Source organism: Nerophis ophidion, linkage group LG06 (genome assembly GCF_033978795.1).
Source record: "Nerophis ophidion isolate RoL-2023_Sa linkage group LG06, RoL_Noph_v1.0, whole genome shotgun sequence".
NCBI classification, from domain to species: Eukaryota; Metazoa; Chordata; class Actinopteri; order Syngnathiformes; family Syngnathidae; genus Nerophis; species Nerophis ophidion.
Window position 1 is genome coordinate 67,965,300 of NC_084616.1, and position 22,407 is coordinate 67,987,706.

Consider the following 22,407-nt stretch of genomic DNA (forward strand, 5'->3'; position numbering starts at 1 on the left):
GCTTTTGAAGGGGTCACAGTATGATTTTTTTCCACCTTTAAAACACTTTATTCTGGTCCAAATAACATGGAATGGTGCATTGATTTTGTTTTACAGACCTATTAAAAAGCCATTTTTTTCACCCTTTTAAAACGGTTCCGTTTGAGAGGCAGAGTTTCTAGTTGTTTTATTAGCTCTGTTTTGATGTGCACTATGAACATCGGTGACCACCACAAGCAATCTGTTTTGAGTGCCTTTGACCACAGCACAACATCTCAGATGAGATAGCGAGACCAGCGGCTCACCGTTTTTTGTTGTTGGCAACAAGGAAGGAGGTGGACAAAAGCGAGAAATGAAGCCACACTGACGTACAGGTCTGGAGCTATACGCTGACTAAGGTTAAATTTCTAACAAGTCTGTAACTTTCTAATGCTAGATTCTGGATGTATCAATGTGTATTTTGACAATAAAAGCGCTTTGTTATTGTGAATAATCCTGCTGCTCTGCTGCTTCCTCTGTGCTACATGCGACATTGCGAACGATATAACGGACTATATAACTTACTCGTATATTGCCAAACACAAAAGGCACTGATATAAATTCAAACTACTTTTTGAAAAAATCATTATTTTGCAGCAGGAGGGTGACGCAGTTGTCTTATATTATAAGGCTAAGATAGCTACACAACTAATTTAGTTAACGTGGTTAAAGTATCTTTTACACATTTCTAACCTACTGTTGTTATGACTCACCATTTCATTGTCTCCCCCATTGCCATAAATAATAGTTACTGAGCCCTCCATCAAAAGTAGTCTATTGGAAAATCTATCTTTATACTGGCGCAGCTTTCCGAAAAAGGACTCTTTAAAGTGTTTTGCACACACAAAGGACTTCTTCCGAGTGGAAGGTGCATTTTCATGAATCATAAAATATAAAAATAAGCCACTTTCTTACTTCGAATGATGTTGAAAGTTTTTGTGAGGGACTTCTGCTGGTTAAAACAAACCACATTTGCGGTCTTCTGTCGTACATCGGGCATTGTGTCATTTGGACTACAAATGCTCCAACATTAGATAAAATGGGGAACTCACGCAAACACTTTTGGGTGAGCCTTTACCATATATATATATATATATATATATATATATATGTATATATATATATATATATATATATATATATATATATTTTTTTTTTTTTTTTTTTTTTTTCTTTTTTTTTCTTCTTTGTCATGAAAAAGGGAGGTTTTTGTGGTTGGTGCACTAATTGTAAGTGTATATTGTGTTTTTTATGTTGATTTAATAAAAAAAAAAAAAAAGTTTTTTTCTTTTTTTTTTATAAAAAATTATTCTACGGCCCGGTGGTTGGGGACCACTGCACTAAACCATATAGAATTGTATTTACAATTCGCAAAGTATGTGAAAACACGGTGTAAACATCACAAAATGCCACAAATTCAGTCAGCCATTTTAAATATTCCACTCCATCCATTTTCGGAGTGCGACAACGCGGTAGTAACAGTTCTGCACTCTGACCATGTTATCAGATCATCCATCCATTTTTCTACCCCTTATTCCCTTTTGGAATCGCGGGAGGCGCTGCTGCCTATCTCAGCTACAATGGGGCGGAAGGCAAAGTACACCTTGGACAAGTCGCCACCTCATCACAGGGCCAACACAGATAGACAGACAACATTCACAATCACATTCACACACTAGGGCCAATATAGTGTTGCCAATCAACCTATCCCCAGGTGCATGTGTTTGGAAGTGGGAGGAAGCCGGAGTACCCGGGGGGGACCCACGCGTTCACGGGGAAGACGTGCAAACTCCACACAGAAAGGTCCCAAGCCCGGGATTGAACCCAGGACTACTCAGGACCTTCGTATTGTGAGGCAGACGCACTAACCCCTCTTCCACTGTGAAGCCCGTTATCAGATCAGTCACACTGAAAATACATCATTTTGTATGCATTGGAAATCGTAAATTAATAGCTAACAACTGAGTCAACAGATTGAGTATCCCCTGTTGCGCACATTATATGCTATCTGAAAACATCTAAAAATCGCCAAAAATGTTTTCATGTCATGATCTGAAAATTCACCAAATTGCGTGATATTGTTATTATAAGTGCCAACGCCAACAGACTATTTTAGTGGCGCATTGATAGCAGGGAGAAAATCCTAGCTAACGCTGCTGTTGTTGGCACACTTTAAGCCGGCAGGTGGTTCTATTTTGTATCACTCTATTTGGTAGCCACATTTCCAGAGAGGAAAGGACCAGAGGCCGAAATTCTCTCTTTACGATTATTATTATTTTGTATTTTCCTGAAAATCTGCTGTTTTTAAGGACCTACTGCAAAAAAGCTCGTCAAATATCCACTAAATAACAGCACTGTAGTATTTTTAGGAATCTTCTGCGACAATGTTTGTCTCTTACAAGATCTGAACTTGCAGGATAGTCTGGTGTCATTTCCAGGCAGGGTTTGGCCGGCGGGTCACTGGTTGAATATCCCTGGTTTAAGTTAAGCACACTCTTTCAACAGTTTTGTTTTTCCCAGTCATAACTTCTAGAATCCATGTTGTTTGGAATGACATAAATGAGAAGTCATGGTTGTACTAAAGACAAATTCCTTTACTTGCAGAGGTACACAAGAACATGAGTATCTTACCTTCACTGGCATGCCGATCCCTGAAGGTGGTCTTGGAGTTGAATCTAAACCTGTCCATGTTATGTAGGGAAGAGGCTCTACGAATCCGACAGACTTTCTCTCTGGATGCAGTTTGAGTGTTGCCTGGGATGGATGAATCAGCAACAGCCATGTCCTCCTGGTTCTTCTTGTGGGTCTGGACAGCCTGATCTGAAGATAATTTGTCCCAAGGAACTTTTGGTGATGAGTGATCCAAAGGGCCGGACAGAGGTGTAGAAAGTTGACTTTGAGCAATAAGGGAGCGAGTGTCATTGGCGTACGAGAGACTGCATCTCTTGCGAGTGTTTGGGAGTTGGTAGTCACGTGTTGCAGCTGAGCTATTGCTGTGACGTGGGGAATCCACCATCACTGCATTGGGGTCTTCTTGGGGCAGGGATTGCTTGCCAATCCCCAAAAGCGTAAAAACCGGGAAACGAAAATGGAAGAATCTCCCTTTTTCTGTAGGAGAAGCAGAGAGCATCATGGCAAATTAAACTTGACTATTTAGCCTGAAATGACCTTTGTCTCTATCCTACTAACTTCGACATTACTGCAGTTGACACTGTCAGCCATTTTTCCCCTCTTGTTAATCCTTGTGTATCTTCGTTGTTCCATAAGATAATTTTTAATGGTCTATGCCAGGGGTCGTGAACCATTTTGGCGGAGCCATGAAAGCCAAATATTTTAAAATGTATTTCCGTAAGAGCCATATCATATTTTTTAACACAGAATACAACTACATGCGTGCATTTTTTAAGTAAGACCAACATTTTTAGAGTATGATAAGTCTAATTATTTTTAATAACATTGTTATTTCTTGAACAGGTGCGGTAGAAAACGGATGAAGTTTCATTTTGAGCTTTTTCAGTGCAGGAAGGCAGCTGCTTTCAAAGTAAAAATAAAAATGAGAAAAAACATGACACCACCTTCCTATTGTCATCAATTAATCAAAGCATGAACAGCAGTTTTGTTGCAGGTAAAAAGGGGAAAAGGTGAGCCAACAGTGGTATTAACTGGCCAATTTCTTCAAAGACACACATCATGTCTTTGAAAGATCAACACAGGCCTTATCATTCTGGATTATCAATGTTTTATCGATCGTTCCTGAGGCAGTAAAAACAGGTACACATTAGCTGTTGTATACAAAGTTAGTACATTAATTTTTGAAATGATATATATTGTATTTATATTTACATTTTAACTATAATAAAGATATTTTACAAATGTATACATATACATACATAAAATATTTTTATGTGAGTATTAATATTCACATTCTAACTTATAAGGTTATTTTAATATCCTTATAAGTTAGAATGTGAATATAAATACATTCATGATCAGTATATATATATATATATATATATATATATATACATACATATATATACACATATATACATATATATATACATATATATTTATATATACATACATATATACATACATATATATATACATATGTATATATATACATACATATATACATACATATGTATATATACATACATATATATATATACATATGTATATATATACATACATATGTATATATACATACATATGTATATATACATATATATATACATATATATATATAAAATTATATATATACACATATACACACACACACATATAAATATATATATATAAATATACACATATATATATACACACACACACACACACACACACACACACATATATATATATATATATATATATATATATATATATATATATATATATATATATATATATATATATGTATATATATATATATATATATATATATATATATATATATATATATAATGTATATATATCGGGTGCCTTAACCATGCGTTCGGTTCATCCCGCAGCGCAAGTTCTGCTAACCAAAAGTGGCCCATATATAAAAAGTGTGCCGCCACACATGCAAAGCAGACAGTTTTAGATTAAAATATTAAGTAAACGCAAAAATATGTAAAAATGCTAAAACTAACCTGGACTCCAAAAATCAATCTAACATAGTAAAAGAAATGCTAAAGATTTAAAGGGGTCTTTTTCTACATTGAAAACACTTCCTTGTGGTGTACATAACATGTAAATGGGTTGTACTTGTTTAGCGCTTTTCTACCTTCAAGGTACTCAAAGCGCTTTGACACTACTTCCACATTTACCCATTCACACACACATTCACACACTGATGGAGGGAGCTGCCATGCAAGGCACCAACCAGCACCCATCAGGAGTAAGGGTGAAGTGTCTTGCTCAGGACACAACGGACGTGACGAGGTTGGTACTAGGTGGGATTTGAACCAGGGACCCTCGGGTTGCGCACGGCCACTCTCCCACTGCGCCACGCCCCAGGTGCATGTCTTTGGAAGTGGGTGGAAGCCGGTGTGGTGGTTCTTTGGTCAAAATGTCACAGACATAAAGTTTTACAGACTATCTTTAAACTGCTTTCTGACCGTCTCGTCGGGATGCGTCGTTTTGTGGGCAGCCTAATTACCTGCCTCTACTTCGACTCCGTCTTCTCCCCGTCAGCTTTGTAGTTTTTAGCGCTCCTGTATCGAGACTCCTGACAGATATAACTTAGAACAATACATTAGTTTGTATTACAAATGGAAACAGCAGAGAATGCATGTGCATGTACGAGCCACTCTGCCGCTCAACAAGACAGAAAAAAAAAAGGAATACATTGACTACAACGTCAGACAACCATGGCGGACTAACACAACACTCTTAGGATAATTCTCTACCATATATGGAGATATCGGCTAACGTCACCAATTGGAGAACCATCACAAATTGGAAAACCATCACGAATTGGGTAAATGCCAAACGGCTCCATGGTTGGATTACAATGTTTTTTAACTTATGCAGATCCGAAATGCACAAAAACAGGTACCAATAGATAAGAAAAGTTGGTCCCCTTTACATAAACTAAGAACAAGTCTGCATCTCAGCTCGGTGTATTTGTATTATGTGTGATAGCTCCTTATCTGATAATATTTCACGGTGTGAGAGGGGTTAGTGCATCTGCCTCACAATAAGAAGGTCCTGAGTAGTCCTGGGTTCAATTTCTGTTTGGAGTTTGCATGTCCTCCACGTGAATGCGTGTACTCCAGCTTCCTCCCACTTCCAAAGACATGCACCTGGGGATAGGTTGATTGGCAACACTAAAATTGGCCCTAGTGTGTGAATGTGAGTGTGAATGTTGTCAGTCTATCTGTGTTGGCCCTGTGATGAGGTGGCGACTTGTCCAGGGTGTACTCTGCCTTGCGCCCTATTGTAGCTGAGATAGGCACCAGCGCCTCCCGCGACCCCAAAAGGGAATAAGCGGTAGAAAATGGATGGGTGTGGCCTTAATCTTCTGTTAAAATGTTCTTATGTGGGACATGCCTATAGTTTTTGAAAATAAATGATGGGCAATAAAAAATTAAAAAAAAAACATGCTGCAAAAGGCCAGAGTGGGGACACCCCCGATTTAAGAAAAGCAAAGTGTAACAGAAAGTTCCCGGTAACAAAAAGTAACTTTTTGAGTCAAAAGTAATCTAGATTTCAGATATTTCATCTTGCTTAGAGTTACACTTTTTATAGAGTAGGAGGTAAAACTGAAAATAGATTGACTCTTTGAGGGCCAGCAGGGAGCTTCTGACTGCTTGATCTCCCTAAGAAAGCAATGCTGTATTTTTAAACACAATACTTATAGATGCATACATATAGACCAGGGGTGTCAAACTCAAAAACAGAGTGGGCCAAAATTTTAAACGGAACAAAGCCGCGGGCCAAAGTTGAACAAATTAACCTTTTAATAGGGACACCAACAAGTTTTGCATTAAATATTGAACAAGCAAGGCTTATATAACTTAAGTGACTTGCAAAATCCAGTTTCAAATAATAATAATAATAATAATTAAAAGAATATCAATGGCATATTTAATAAAATTTTTATAAAAATTCTATGTCTTTTTTTTCTATTTGTAATCTTCTGAGGTAAATATCAAATTTTTTCCACAGGCTAATAATACATTTGAAAATAAAATAACAATAATGAATGAACCATAAAATTCAAGCCTTGAAGTAGCAAGAGAAAATGCATGAATAAAACGTTAATTATTGGTCAGTTTGCTGGAAGTTTCCCGGAAGAGTTAGTGCTGCAAGGGTTTCTGGGTATTTGTTCTGTTGTGTTACGGTGCGGATGTTCACCCGAAATGTGTTTGTCATTCTTGTTTGGTGTGGGTTCACAGTGTGGCGCATATTTGTAACAGTGCTAAAGTTGTTTATACGGCCACCCTCAGAGTGACCTGTATGGCTGTTGACCAAGTATGCCTTGCATTCACTTGTGCGTGTGTGTGTGTGTGTGTGTGTGCCAAATCCACAAATATTATGTGACACGCTGATAGTATGGAGGGAAAGCGGACGTGACGACAGGTTGTAGAGAACGCTAAAGGCAGTGCCTTAAATCCACACCCCCAATATAGTTGTCCAGGTGGAAATCGGTAGAAATTCAGGTGGGGCACTGAACTTCGGGAGTCTATCCGGAAAATTAGGAGGGTTGGCAAGTATGAGTATTAGCGGTTAATGCGGTGTTACTGCGGCGCCGACGCTGTATAACACCAGCGGGCCAGCTCTAATGCTAAATTGATATTGCCTCAAGGGCCAAATTAAATTATACGGCGGGCCAGATTTGGCCCGCGGGCCAGAGTTTGACACCCATGATATAGACCAACAGAAAAACTTAACACGGACATCCATACAAGTAAATGTTGTATGTTCCATAAACAGACAGTATAGAATCCAAATTAAATTGACACATATCGTGGTTCGAAAGTTTAGTAGGTAAGTAACCCAGTTCAAACTTTCACTCTGTGGTATCTTTGGGAAAACCATTTAACCCACTTTGGCCCCAGTGGCGCCCACACTGTTACACTGTAAATGTGATCAATATTTTTTGATTCAGTGAGTGGGAAGTGATCCCACTCTGGCTGCACAAAATTCAATGATGCTTGTAAACTGATAGGACAACACTACTCAGTGCAATCCACACGTTGACACAAAACATGCAGTGAGGTCCTGCCTTAGATATAGTTTAGGTATCTCAGTGTCTGCAGTGGGAGGGGTGCCGATTCTTCGATGCATTGCTATGTGACGATCAATATCGATATCAAAAATCCATATTGTTTCAATATAGTGAAATCACATGATCAGAACCACAGAACCCAAAAGTTGTCCGTAATTAAAAAAGCCACTTGGATTTTTTTAAGGGCAAAATGAATGATAATGATGACAAGGAGGTGTTTGCGTAATGATTGCTTTATTGCAAAACTGGCGACTGTCGGGCATAATCAAGCCAAAGCAAAAAAACATTTGTTTTTCTCCACACTCAACTGCCCTCTCTCACTTGCACTAACACTCTCACGGATACTACACTTAAAGGCCTACTGAAATTAGATTTTCCTATTTAAACGGGGATAGCAGGTCCATTCTATGTGTCATACTTGATCATTTCGCGATATTGCCATATTTTTGCTGAAAGGATTTAGTAGAGAACATCGACGATAAAGTTTGGAACTTTTGGCGCTGATAAAAAAGCCTTGCCTTTCGCAGACGATGATGTCACAAGGGTGAGGGCTCCTCACGTCCTAGCATTGTTTTTAATGGGAGCCTCCAGCAGCAAGAGCTATTCGGACCGAGAAAACGACAATTTCTCCATTAATATGAGCGAGGATGAAAGATTCGTGGATGATGATATTTATAGCGAAGGACTAGAAAAAAAAAAATAAAAAAAATAAAGTTTAAAAAAAAAAAGGCGATTGCATTGGGAAGGATTCAGATGTTATTAGACTCTTGAGTTTCTTTTTGCGTTCCTACCCTTTCCATTGAAACAAGCTTTCAGTAGCGACCAAAAGAACAAGATTACGAATGCAACCGGCCAAAATAAAAAAAAATTTCCACTAAGTGTTTGACTCACCCGAAGAGATAGGATGAGGAGCTTTGTCAGAATAGCTGCTTTTTCACATCGAAAGGAGCTAGTGGCTCAGGCATCTACCTGTACTTCTAATGCCTCTAATATCCTTGCCTCTTGGTAACATGTTCCAGGCTTGCCAAACCTGGAGGAGACCCAAAGGTAGACCTAAAACATGCTGAGGGATTATGTTTCATAACCCCTCCAGCATAGAAATAGACGGAAACTGGGAAATTAGGGAGTGCTGCCAGATGAAACCTTTACATACTGAAAATAAGATAACCTGTCTTTTTATGAGGGAAAATTGGTCTTGTATTTGGGTCAATAATGTTTTTCTTTCTGTTAAATTTCCAAACACTACACGGGAACCAGGCCTGGGCCGTTACTCGATAAGTCAATTAACCAACAATAAATTAAAACTAAGTTGTGAGTTTTCCAGCGTCGACAAATTGGCTTCCGCCATCCTAGTCACTGCCGTTGTGTCCTTGGGCAAGAAGACACTTTACCCACCTACTCCAGTGCCACCCACACTGGTTTAAAGTAACTTAGATATTGGGTTTCACTATGTAAAAGCAATTTGAGTCATTAGAGAAAAGTGCTGTGTAAATATAATTCACTTTACTTCACACACATTGCAAAAACTTAGCCCGTGACCAACACATGTATCAGCTAAAATGGAAAAAATGATCACAAGAACAAATGCCACAGCAACAGTGTGGGAATAGTTCAGTTTAAATCTTTGGAACAAGATGAGCCTATCAACACAGAGGAGGTAGTTTTCCGAATGTGCTCGAATACAACAAACCTGCACGCCCACTTTAAACAAAACCACCCAACAGTCCACGTTCACTGAGGCATTCGGTGTACAAAGTGAGGGCAAACAAAACAGTGCAAAAAAGTGTGAGTTCATGGAAAGTGTGGTTAAATACATCACCAAAAACACGCTGCCATTTAACACTGTTGAAAAGCTGGCATTTCTAAAAGTGCTGTAAACGTTTAACAGACATTCGTCATGTTGTAATGTCTTGCTGTTACTCCTTTCTTGGAATCTAACAAACGTAATTTTGTTTTGCATCTGACCTGTTAATACATATGCTAATAGCGTAGAGTTTATATTGTTACTCTGCACTTGAGTTTAAAAAGGTCCTAGCTTGATTGTCAGTTAAGTAATGTTCAACTATACCTCTGGCAACATGTTCAATATTGAAGTGCAGCTTTGTTGTCAATACTTTATTTAACCATTTTGTTTATTGTTTTGCTTGAGTATATCTGAGGGCCCCCACTCACTCCTTATCATGTTTTATTGCTTTTGGGTTTGATTTTCATTCAAGTGCAAAATGTTGTTTGTTTTAGATAACTTGGAGATATAAAGGCCCACTGAAATGAGATGTTCTTATTTAAACGGAGATAGCAGGTCCATTTTATGTGTCATACTTGATCATTTCGCGATATTGCCATATTTTTGCTGAAAGGATTTAGTAGAGAACATCGACGAAAGAAGTCGCAACTTTTGGTGCTGATAAAAAAGCCTTGTCTGTACCGGAAGTCGCAGACGATGACGTCACAAGGGTGAGGGCTCCTCACGTCCTCACAGTGTTTATAATGGGAGCCTCCAGCGGCAAGAGCTATTCGGATCGAGAAAACGACAATTTCCCCATTAATTTGAGCGAGGATGAAAGATTTGTGGATGATGATATTGATAGCGAAGGACTAGAAAAAAATAATAAATAGATAAAGTTAAAAAAAAAAAAGGCGATTGCATTGGGACGGATTCAGATGTTTTCAGACACATTTACTAGGATAATTCTGGAAAATCCCTTATCTTTCTATTGTTTTGCTAGTGTTTTAGTGAGATTAAATAGTGCCTGATAGTCGGAGGGGTGTGTCCACGGGTGTCTTGACGCCAGTGTCTGAGGGGAGTCGGCGGCAGCTGCATGGACGGCGCAAGCTCAGCTGAGCTCCGGTAAGAGGTGACTTTTTACCACAATTTTCTCACCGAAACTTGCCAGTTGACAAGTGGTCGGGAACCATGTTCGCTTGACCGCTCTGATCCATAGTAAAGCTTCACCTCCGGAAATTTTAAAAAAGGAAACACCGTGCTTGTGTGGCTAAAGGCTAAAGCTTCCCACCTCCATCTTTCTACTTTGACTTCGCCATTATTAATTGAACAAATTGCAAAAGATTCAGCAACACAGATGTCCAGAATACTATTTAATTGCGTGATGAAAAGAGACGACTTTTAGCCGCAAATGGTGCTACGCTAATATGTGCCCTGCAACCTGGGACGACACGCGCACGCGTCATCATTCCTCGACGTTTTTGACAAGAAACTCTGCGGGAAATTTAAAATTGTAATTTAGTGAACTAAAAAGGCCGTATTGGCATGTGTTGCAATGTTAATATTTCATCATTGATATATAAACTATCAGACTGCGTGGTCGGTAGTAGTGGGTTTCAGTAGGCCTTTAAAAGTTTCATAATGAATATAAGGGAAATACCGCTTTATTCATATGAAAGGATATACATGCATTATTATTATGTATTATCATTACATCAGTGGTTAATTGCTCTAAAAAAAAAAATTGCAAAATCCTTTATCGGCAATAAGATATTGTATAATAAAATCTGGTATCGGCCCAGGTCTACCAGGAACATGACCTTGTCATACTGTTTTTTGAGATGATTTTGAGCCTACACGATATTGGACAAATTGTGATGCAAACTAATACATCAGCAGTTTTATCAACATTTCATGCTTCTTGTTACTTTTAGTCTCAGCATATTTTCTGCCTTACGTTGGTCTGCTTTGGTAGGAGAGGCATGGTCTATCTTCTCCAGCGAGTCACGACTGCCATTCTCCAGAATGTAGTCAAAGTTGAGGATGAACATCATGACCACGCCTTCCTCGTTCTTCATTGGGATGATGTGTGTTATACAGAGGAACTTGGATCCTGAGCAAAAAAAAAAGGACATCATTTTTACACACCAATAAACAAAAGGGTACAGTGGACAGTTTTGGAAAATAATATAATATTTACGAGAGAATTGCAAATCTTTTATAAAACAGACTTAGTCATTAATTCATGAATGGCATTTCTTTACCTCAGTTGGATGTCCCAGAGTTTGTTAACCTCTGGGCCCAGATAAGCAATTCAAGCCTCTAATTTCAAATTATATTTAACACTCTTGCTTTTGTGTCAACGTCACTTTTAAGCTGTGTTGATGCATATGGGATGATATTTCCCGAGGGTCTTTTTAAGATGACAAATCTACTACTACTAAAATTACTACTACTACTACGGCTATTGTACGTCTTGTGCCAGCATTGCATTGAGGACACTAAGGTTACCACGTTTTCCAGCTCCCACAATCTTGGCAATGGCAGATTGACTTTGTTTTACATCACACTTATCTCAGTCCAAAATTGTGGCTTATGTACAAAAAGACATACTGCTTCTGACATGTATATATATATATATATATATATATATATATATATATATATATTAGGGGTGCAACGGTACGTGTATTCGTATTGAAACGTTTCGGTACGTGGGGTTCGGTTTGGAGGACTACCGAACAAGTTTCCACACGAACATATGAGGTAAAGTCTTAATAAGCTCCGTTCTGCCTCTGTCTCCTGCACAGCACCCAGCATTGTCCCACCCACACAACCATCTGATCGGTTACAACCGTAGCGGTAACAGCTAATCAGCAGTGCGTATTCTGAGCGCATGTAGTCGGCGCTTGCGTCGAGCAGATAAGTGTTTAGCAGGTGAGCAGCGGACTCTCCCCAAATTATACTAAACACTTCCAAGTCAACTACTACCAACATCACTATGAGCCCGTTGACCTTGTAGAAACAAACTGCAGCTCAGCTCACTCGCAGTCCTGGTTTGAGGTGAAGGCTAGTTAGCTTTTAGTGTAACGTTAGCTCATTTTGCGGTGTGTGTGTGTGCGTGTGTGTGCGTGTGTGTGTGTGTGTGTGTGTGTGTGTGTGTGTTACGGACAGTGTTGATTGAGGTGTGTTGAAACAGCAAAAAAGGACATTATGTTAAATGAGAGTTTCTGTCTCTGATAGTGTATATAATAATGTAAGTGCATCATAAAGCCTACATGAACGCCATGGTGTTCAGGGATGAATAGTCTCTCCTATTGCTATTGTACTATATGTTCAAATATAGTTACATTAATCATTAGTAATGTAGCAGCCTAGTTTTGAATGGCAGGGTCCTGCTATCACATGTGGATACAAATATAACATTTACATAATAAAAATCAACAACAGGCTTCCCAAATAATTAAATAAATTAAGCATGATGAGTTGACTTGAAACTGTATAATGTTGCACTTTTTATATGTAGAAGAACGGTTTTGTCATTTCATTTAATCTGAGCAACACGTTGAGGCAGTTTAATGTTGATTAACGTGGGCAGAATTATCATAGTGTTCCCAATGTTAAAAGGATAAAGCCATTGTTTACAAATTTGGTAAATAAATAAGCAAAACATTTATATTTTGTTGTTTTCTTACTGTACCGAAAATGAACCAAACCGTGACCTCTAAACTGATGTAAAGGAACTGAACCAAAATTTTTGTGTACCGTTACACCCCTAATATATATATATATATATATATATATATATATGTTCAGTAAATTGAGTGGTATTATTTCTTGGAAAGGGTTAGTACATTGCTGAATCAGTTATTGAGTATCATGAACCCACAATGTATTCTTCCTTTTTATTAAAAATACAGCCGCATAAAAGGCTTGTTTTGTTAGCTTAGTTAAAAGCGATAAAAATGTTTTAAAAAATCGGTCTAAGCCTGGTCCCCTGGAGAGGGGGTCCGGACTGGGGCCAAGGGAAAAAACAACTCATAGCCATAGCACACATCCCTCTTACATGTGTGTAAGAGGAAAACATCAAAGCACATTAAAGACATTAAAAAATAGAGCCGAGCTGATGCAACCAGCCACTTCTACATACAGCTATGAATAAAAAGTAAAGAAACATATACACGGTGGTGGCGTTGCGGTGTTCCACGCCACCGTCTCCCGGGGTGGAGGGTGCATGGCCAGAGACAGGAGCAGACCCAACAAAGCAACTAAGAAAGCCAACTCCACACTCGGCCGCCAACCAACTCTCGGCCAGTGTCCAGTCCGCATGGATGAGCGAGGATACGTCCAAGGAGACCGAGGTGTCCGATTCTTGAGATGTCTACATCTCATTTACATTTACCCTTTTTTTCTTTTCAAGGATGGTGCCGCTGTAGTGGCACCATCCACACAAAAGGATGACACAAGAGCACAGAGCTCCCACCAACAGCAGCCACTACAGCGGCACCATCCTCGAAAAGAAAAAACGGGTAAATGTGAATGAGATGTAGACATCTCAAGAATTTCAAAGTAAAAATCTGATCATTAGTGGTCCCAACCGATTACAGGAACAATTGTCAAGATCTCTATACAGTAGTCACAGGAAAAACAAAGATCGTGTCCAAAAGCCTCGAGCTTGAATGAGGAAACATTCAGTTTTGCACCTGTGGGCTGTGAAGACAGCGTGATCGCATACATGATCAATTGAAGACACCAGTTGTATAAATGTTAATCATGATGGCAGAGAATAATAAAGAATAATTCAGTTGTCCATGAGATGATCTAATGCATCAGCTGGTTGTTTCAAACATCTAATAAGCAGAAACCATGTAAGCCTGTCAAAGTCATTGAAAATATCTTAAAACACTTTAACACAGAATCTGTCATTTTTAATGCATGCAATTTTCAAACTGCCGTATAGGTAATGGTTTCTACAAACCCCATTTCCATATGAGTTGGGAAATTGTGTTAGATGTAAATATAAACGGAATACAATGATTTGCAAATCCTTTTTAACCCATATTCAGTTGAATATGCTACAAAGACAACATATTTGATGTTCAAACTGATAATTTTTTGTTTTGCAAATAATCATTAACTTTAGAATGTTATGCCAGCAACACGTGACAAAGAAGTTGGGAAAGGTGGCAATTACTACCGATTAAGTTGAGGAATGCTCATCAAACACTTATTTGGAACATTCCACAGGTGTGCAGGCTAATTGGGAACAGGTGGGTGCCATGATTGGGTATAAAAACAGCGTCCCACAAAATGCTCAGTCATTCACAAGAAAGGATGGAGCCAGGTACACTCCTTTGTCCACAACTGTGTGAGCAAATAGTCAAACAGTTTAAGAACAACGTTTCACAAAGTGCAATTGCAAAAAAATTTAGGGATTTCAACATCTACGGTCCATAATATCATCAAAAGGTTCAGAGAATCTGGAGAAATCACTCCACGTAAGCGGCATGGCCGGAAACCAACATTGATTGACCGTGACTTTCGACCCCTCAGACGGCATTGTATCAAAAACAGACATCGAATTTCCAAAGGATATCACCACATGGGCTCAGGAACACTTCAGAAAATCCCTGTCACTAAATACGGTTTGTCGCTGTAAATGCAAGTTAAAGCTCTACTATGCAAAGCGAAAACCATTTATCAACAACATCCAGAAACGCCGCCGGCTTCTCTGGGCCTGAGATCATCTAAGATGCACTAATGCAAAGTGGAAAAGTGTTCTGTGGTCTGACAAGTCCACATTTCAAATTGTTTTTGGAAATATTCGACATCGTGTCATCCGGACCAAAGGGGCAGCGAACCATTCAGACTGTTATCGATGCAAAGTTCAAAAGCCAGCATCTGTGATGGTCTGGGGGTGCATTAGTGCCAAGGCATGGGTAACTTACACATCTGTGAAGGCACCATTAATGCTGAAAGGTACATACAGGTTTTGGAACAACATATGCTGCCATCTAAGCGTCGTCTTTTTCATGGACGCCCCTGCTTATTTCAGCAAGATAATGACAAGCCACATTCAGCGTGGCTTCGTAAAAAAAAAAAAGAGTGCAGGTACTTTCCTGGCCCGCCTGCAGCACAGACCTGTCTCCCATTGAAAATGTGTGGCGCATTATGAAGCGCAAAATACGACAGCGGAACGACTGGAGCTCTACATAAAACAAGAATGGGAAATAATTCCACTTTCAAAGCTTCAATAATTAGTTTCCTCAGTTCCCAAACGTTTATTGAGTGTTGGTAAAAGAAAAGGTGATGTAACACAGTGGTGAACATGCCCTTTCCAAGCTACTTTGGCACATGTTGTAGCCATGAAATTCTAAGTTAATTATTATTTGCAAAATAAAAATAAAAGTTTATGAATTTGAACATCGAATATCTTGTCTTTGTAGTGCATTCAATTAAATATGGTTTGAAAATGATTTGCAAATCATTGTATTCCGTTTATATTTACATCTAACAATTTCCCAACTCATATGGAAACGGGGTTTGTTAAACTAGATAAACTGCAATTTCCAGCGATAAATGGGTGATTACAGCTATTACTATTACTACACCGGGAAGACAACTGTTTTATCTTTGTTGCTACCTAGTAGGGCAAGGGCAGTAAACCAGTATTTAGGTTAACGATGGTATATTTTATAAAGAGATATATATTTGAGGCAATAATGGCTACATCGGTATCATTTGATGTGTCCGTTTGCTCTTCTCTGCCCTTGACGGGCGCAGCACAAGGCAATCCCTTTGGCTCAAGCCCGCTCTTTGCGTATACCTGCCAACTTTAGAAACTCAAATGGTCTAGGAGCTGCAGGTAGGTCCAGGACAAATTACTGGTGGGGGTGGGGGGCTTTGCCTCAGGGGGCGTAGTAAAATTAATTTCAGCATCCAGACAGGTTAGATTGTGGCTAAAACCTTCACATTTGTCACAATCAGAGACAACTTTTGACACACAAAGAAATTGCAAAAATCATAGAGTACAAAATTTTTTATTTTATTAGCTAACTTATTTTATCTGAAAAGTCATTTGGGATTTATAACATGAAATAACGAATATTTTGCAGTTAAGCTGTTTGTTTCAAATAAATCAACTATTCAATGTCAAAATATAAACAGTGCAAAAAATGACCAAAATGTCAGCTACTTCCTGGTTCTAAAACACCAATGAAAATTTGATTTAACATTTAGACAGGCTATACTGTAGCAAAAGTCATTACATGTCTGCCACAATCATATGGGTTCTTATATGTCTTCCATGTCGAGAGCAGTTTTCATTTGGGCTTATATGGTTAACAACTAAAAGAAAATGTGTTGGGCATTGTTTTATCTGGATGCATACATTTGTCCAAATGCGGCCAAGTAGACGCATTGTGGGTTTCCTGGACGTCGTTTACATCCTTAAAAGAAAACGAAGGAAGAAAATCCCTCTGCTATCTTCCACTAGTTATTTTTAATATATTAATCACCCTCTTGAATATTCCTTCTCTTCTCCCAACTTTCTCATCGTCATTTGGGATGAGCGCGTCTATTGTGATTTCCCTTCCTGGTTCGAAGAGACGCCCTATCTTGCCTCTGATTGGCTGGTCTGTAATGTTTTGCCCTAATCTTAACCAATCGTGACTCATCATAGTAAACCAACCAACCAATCATGGATCTTCTTATACGTAAACCAACCAATCATCATAGATTTGTCCCATTGATTTTGTCCCCTGCCTATGGAGTTGCACTAGTCCATGGGTGTCAAATTCTGGCCCGCCATGTAATTTAATTTGGCCCTTGAGGCAATATCAAATTAACATTACAGCTGGCCCGCCGTTATTACACAGCAGCGGTGCCGCTGTGACACCGCAATTTCTCACACTTGCCAATCCTCCCGAAGTTCAGTGCCACTCCTGAAAATCTCCCGGGGCAAGCATTCTCCCGATTTCCACACGGACAATATTTAGGGCGTGCCTTAAAGGCACTGCCTTTAGCATTCCCTACAACCTGTCGCCACGTCCGCATTTCCTCCATACAAACAGCGTGCAGGCCCACTCGCATAATATATGCGGCTATTACACACACATAAGTGAATGCATCGCTTTCTTGGTCAACAGCCATACAGGTCACACTGAGGGTGGCCGTATAAACAACTTTAACACTGTTACAAATATGCGCCACACTGGGAACTCACACCAAACAAGAATGACAAACACATTTCGGGAGAACATCTACACTGTAACATAACATAAACACAACAGATCAAATACCCAGAACCCTTAGCAGCACTAACTCTTTCGGGACGCTACAATATATTTTGATATTTACCTCAGAAGGCTGCAAATAGAAAAGAGGATTAAATTTGTATTTAAATTTTATTTTATATGCCATTGATATGTTTTTTGTATTATTATTATTATTATTTGAAACTCGATTAGTTACTGTTTATAAGCCTTGCTTGTTCAATGTTCAATGCAAAACTTGTTTGGGTCCATATTAAAAGGTTAATTTGTTCAACCTTGGCCCGCGGCTTTGTTCAGTTTTAAATTTTGGCCCACTCTGTATATGAGTTTGACACCCCTGCACTAGTCCATTTCTCTCTCGCTTCTCCCTCTCTCTTGTTTTGTAGCATATAGCTTAGATAACCATTACATTGGTCTAAAAATATGTAAGCTAAGGAAATCTCTACTTGTTTAAAAAGTAGCAAAGCTACTAGCAAATGTAGTTAAACTACCATAGCTTTGATTTTTAAATACATTTTTGACGGAATACCGTGGTTTTTAACCACCGGAATTATTCATCAAAAACCATACTCATTACGAGAAAACCATAATTGTTGGCAGGTATACTTGGGTGTTACCGTAGGCATTATTGACGCACAATGACACATTATAACAAACCGTTCAAAATAATATGGCAGTTCTGGTGCCAACTTCTCGACTCCCGAATGATGCAATGCTTTGTTCACTGACTACAGATTTATTTACAAATACACAAATTTGCTTGAGAACTTGTATCTGTACTTATCACTAATCTCATTTGTTTATGTTGTTCACTTCTGTTAGCGATTTAGCACAGCAGCCTTAGCGCCTCTCTGCTGCTCGCTCGGTGTGTCATATGATTAGCTATTCCTCGGCTTGAGTTCAAAGTGCCTCTCCCAATAACTCGTGCGGACTAACCTAGTATAGCGGCTGGGTGGCTGAAGAGTAGTTTCAAACTTAAGAGCCAGCGGCCTTCCAAGCAGTGAGTAAGTAAAAGCTCAATCTATCCCTGTGCACAAGCGTGAGGCTATAAACCTAACATTATTAATTTATAAAATAACGAATACTGCTTTGACATAGTAACGGCTAACTAATTACTTTATAAGAATAAGCAACATGTTACGTTACTACTTACAAAAAAAATAATCTGAGTACTCATAACACTGGTTATCTAGCCATAAAACACAGCAAACCTTAGGCACTTTGCATGTTTTGTTTAAGATAGAATAGGATAGACTTATTTATCCCACAAAGGGGAAATTACTTTGTTACAGTGCAGGTTTTTAAATACAGTAATACAGGGGTGCCCATTACGTCGATCGCGATCGACTGGTCGATCTCGGAGGGTGTGTCAGTCGATCTCAAGCCAGGCATTAAAAATATACATAAAAATGAGCAATCATCAATCATACCAAGACTTCACTTTCGTCAGTTGTTTGACATTCTCGGCACCCGAGGATCTTGTGAGATTACGCTGGCTGCTGCAAGCTCATATTTAAGAAAAAAATCACTAACAGGGCGGACGCAGAGAAACACATTTTATTTCTAGAGACTCCGTACCTACTGTCAAAACTCTAAAGACCGACAGCACAGTTCCTGTCTTCACCATAAAAGACCTGTTTCATCCTGCCTGTGCTAACAAAATAAGAGTCTCAGAAAGCTAGCGTGCGCAAGCTAGCAAGCTACGGAGTTTGATGACAATGTATTTCTCCCCCGCCCTCAGCGACCGCTTTCTCACTTGCTTGCCCACCCGCACAGTCACTGACGTCACTCACCTGCTGCCAGACATTAAAGGGCCATACACATATGCTACTCTCATAACAAAGTGTTTAAAAACGAGTATGCAAGTTGGACAAATGAGATGCCAAATCCAACCACTTTCATGTGGTATTGGACAGAAAGGAGGACTTTTTTTTTCATCCATTTGAAAATGCGGACGTTATCAGCACCACTGTCTAATTCCAATCAATGCAAGTCATCAGAATCAAATACACCAACTTATATTCTTGTCTTCATGAAAGAAAGGAATCTATGTGTGTTAAACATGCTTGTATTATCATTAAACACCATTAACTTGTTAACAAAAATGTCTCTTTCATAAATAAATAAATATAAACTATAAATAGGAATGAGGTAGATCTCCTCGACTTGGTCAATTGAAAAGTAGCTCGCCTGCAGAAAAAGTGTGAGCACCCCTGCAGTAACAGAACTAAAGCATAATGAAAAACAAAAAAACAATAATAATAAATAATACATATCGATCACTAATATGTATTGATAGAAAATAAAATACAACAAAAAAAAACACTAACATCTGTATTGCACACCAGGAGAAAAAAAACATTACAGTAATCCCATAAGTGCGTCGTAAAGTCTTATGTCTGAGGGTAGAAAGGACCTGTGGCAGTGCTCCTTCTTGCACTGTGGTTGTAACAGTCTAATGCTGAAGGATCAACTCAGGGCCTCCACAGTGTTGTGTATGGGGTGACATGGATTGGACATTATGTCAACCAGTATATATGGTATATCGCCATTCAGTCTAAAAATACCGGGATATCATTTTTGGTCCATATCACCCAGGTCTACTCCCTAGTAATGAGCATTGTGTATTTTGTGGCTTTACGCTTTGTTTGCACTTTCTAATGAGTTTTTGCATTTTCGGTTTCATCTTTTCATGGTCGTTTTTTTCCGTTGTACTTTTTAGTCTGCCTTCATTGTTACAGTGTCTGTTTTGTTAATATACTTTGTAAAAATTATTTTCTGTCTCTGCTTTGAAGTCCAACATATCGACATGCCCACCATGTAATACCAAACCTTTCCTATGAGGAGATGAAAGGAGTAACATTGATACAAAGATGAAAACATCACATTCCTGCCTGCAGATAGGGGGGGATAATTCTTAACACAACTGACTGCCAGAACCAGTTGCTTACACTTTTCAAAGACATTAACACATATATGAAATACTCAAAAGGCACCCAACAAGTGGAGAATCATTGAGTACCTACAAACATTACAGAAGTCAGAAACCATCAGCTGTGCACTTAAATAACAATTAATCAGAATCGGAAATACTTTACTAATCCCTGAGGGGAAATAAAACATTTTCAGCACAAATCCATTCAAGAGGGAGACAGAACAGGATCGCTGACGGGTCTGCCAACTTCCGGCGCCCCTTAAAAAAAAGGTGAGATACAGGTAAACAATGGGGACCCACTAAGCCTGGGCATAGGGGGTACAGACTGAGGCCAAGGGAAAAGTGTTTCCCTCTTTCCATGTGTGTAAGAGGGAAACATCAAGACATTAAAAGAGCAGAGCTGATGGAACCAGCCACTCATACATACAGCTATGAATAAAAAGTAAAAGAAACATTTACACTGTGGTGGCCTCTTCGGTGTTCCATGTCATCGTCTGCAGGGGTGGAGGGAGCATGGCCAGAGACAGGACCAAACCCAAGAAAGTAACCAAGAGCGCCAACTCTACTCTCGGCCGCCCACCAACTCTCCCCGAGTGTCCTGTCCGCATGGATGAGCGAAGATGCGTCTAAGGAGGCTGAGGTGTCTGATACCTGCTCATTCAGACAAGACACTGTGAAGCCTGTCTGTCCCGGCGCTCAGTGCTAGCTCCGCAGCACTGTCTCTTCATCTGCATCTCCTCCAGTCTGTTCGAACGGACTCTGGTGTGGCAGAGACCCAGCAACTGGCCTCCATGGCTAAAAGGCTCCCGGGAGGCAGCTCCAGAAGTCCACAAAAAAGCACCGCAGAAGTCACAAAAGTGCCACCTCTTGTCACACAGTCCCAAAGGGTCCTGAACCAAATGCCACTATGTATGTATGTATGTATATATGTATATATATATATATATATATATATATATATATATATATATATATATATATATATATATATATATATATATATGTATGTATATATATATATATATATATATATATATATATATATATATATACATACATACATATACATATATATACATACATATACATATACAGTATATATATATATATATACATATACATACATACATATATTTATATATATACATATATATATATACATACATATATATATATACTATATATATACATATATATATAAATATACATATATATACATATATGTATATATGCAATATATATATATATATATATATATATATATATATATATATATATATATATATATATTTTAGGGGTGTAACGGTACACAAAAATTTCGGTTCGGTACGTACCTCGGTTTAGAGGTCACGGTTCGGTTCATTTTCGGTACAGTAAGAAAACAACAAAATATACATTTTTTGGTTATTTATTTACCAAATTTGTAAACAATGGCTTGATCCTTTTAACATTGGGAACACTATAATAATTCTACCCACGTTAATCCACATTAAACTGCCTCAAGTTGTTGCTTTGATTAAAAAAAATGACAAAACCTTTCTTCTACATATAAAAAGTGCAACATTAAACAGTTTCAAGTCAACTCATCATGCTTAATTTAGTACAGTATTTGGGAAGCCTGTAGTTGGCTTTAATTATACAGACACACACATGCACACACACACACACGCACACAGCAAAATGAGCTAACGTAACGCTAAAAGCTAATTAGCCTTCACCTCAACCCAGAACTATGAGCGAG

At 38.7% G+C, this 22,407-nt stretch overlaps 1 protein-coding gene across 3 annotated transcripts in view; it reads right to left on the minus strand.

Moving 5' to 3' along the window:
- Positions 1-22,407, minus strand: part of kcnh7 (potassium channel, voltage gated eag related subfamily H, member 7) — a 104,093-nt gene that overhangs the window by 52,075 nt on the left and 29,611 nt on the right. For all 3 annotated transcript variants that reach the window (XM_061904687.1, XM_061904686.1, XM_061904685.1), the window contains exons 3-4: positions 11,416-11,571; positions 2,650-3,126 (exon numbers count right to left, since the gene is read on the minus strand). In XM_061904687.1, the coding sequence (XP_061760671.1) occupies positions 2,650-3,126; positions 11,416-11,571 (633 nt within the window). The remainder of the gene's footprint in view (positions 1-2,649; positions 3,127-11,415; positions 11,572-22,407) is intronic.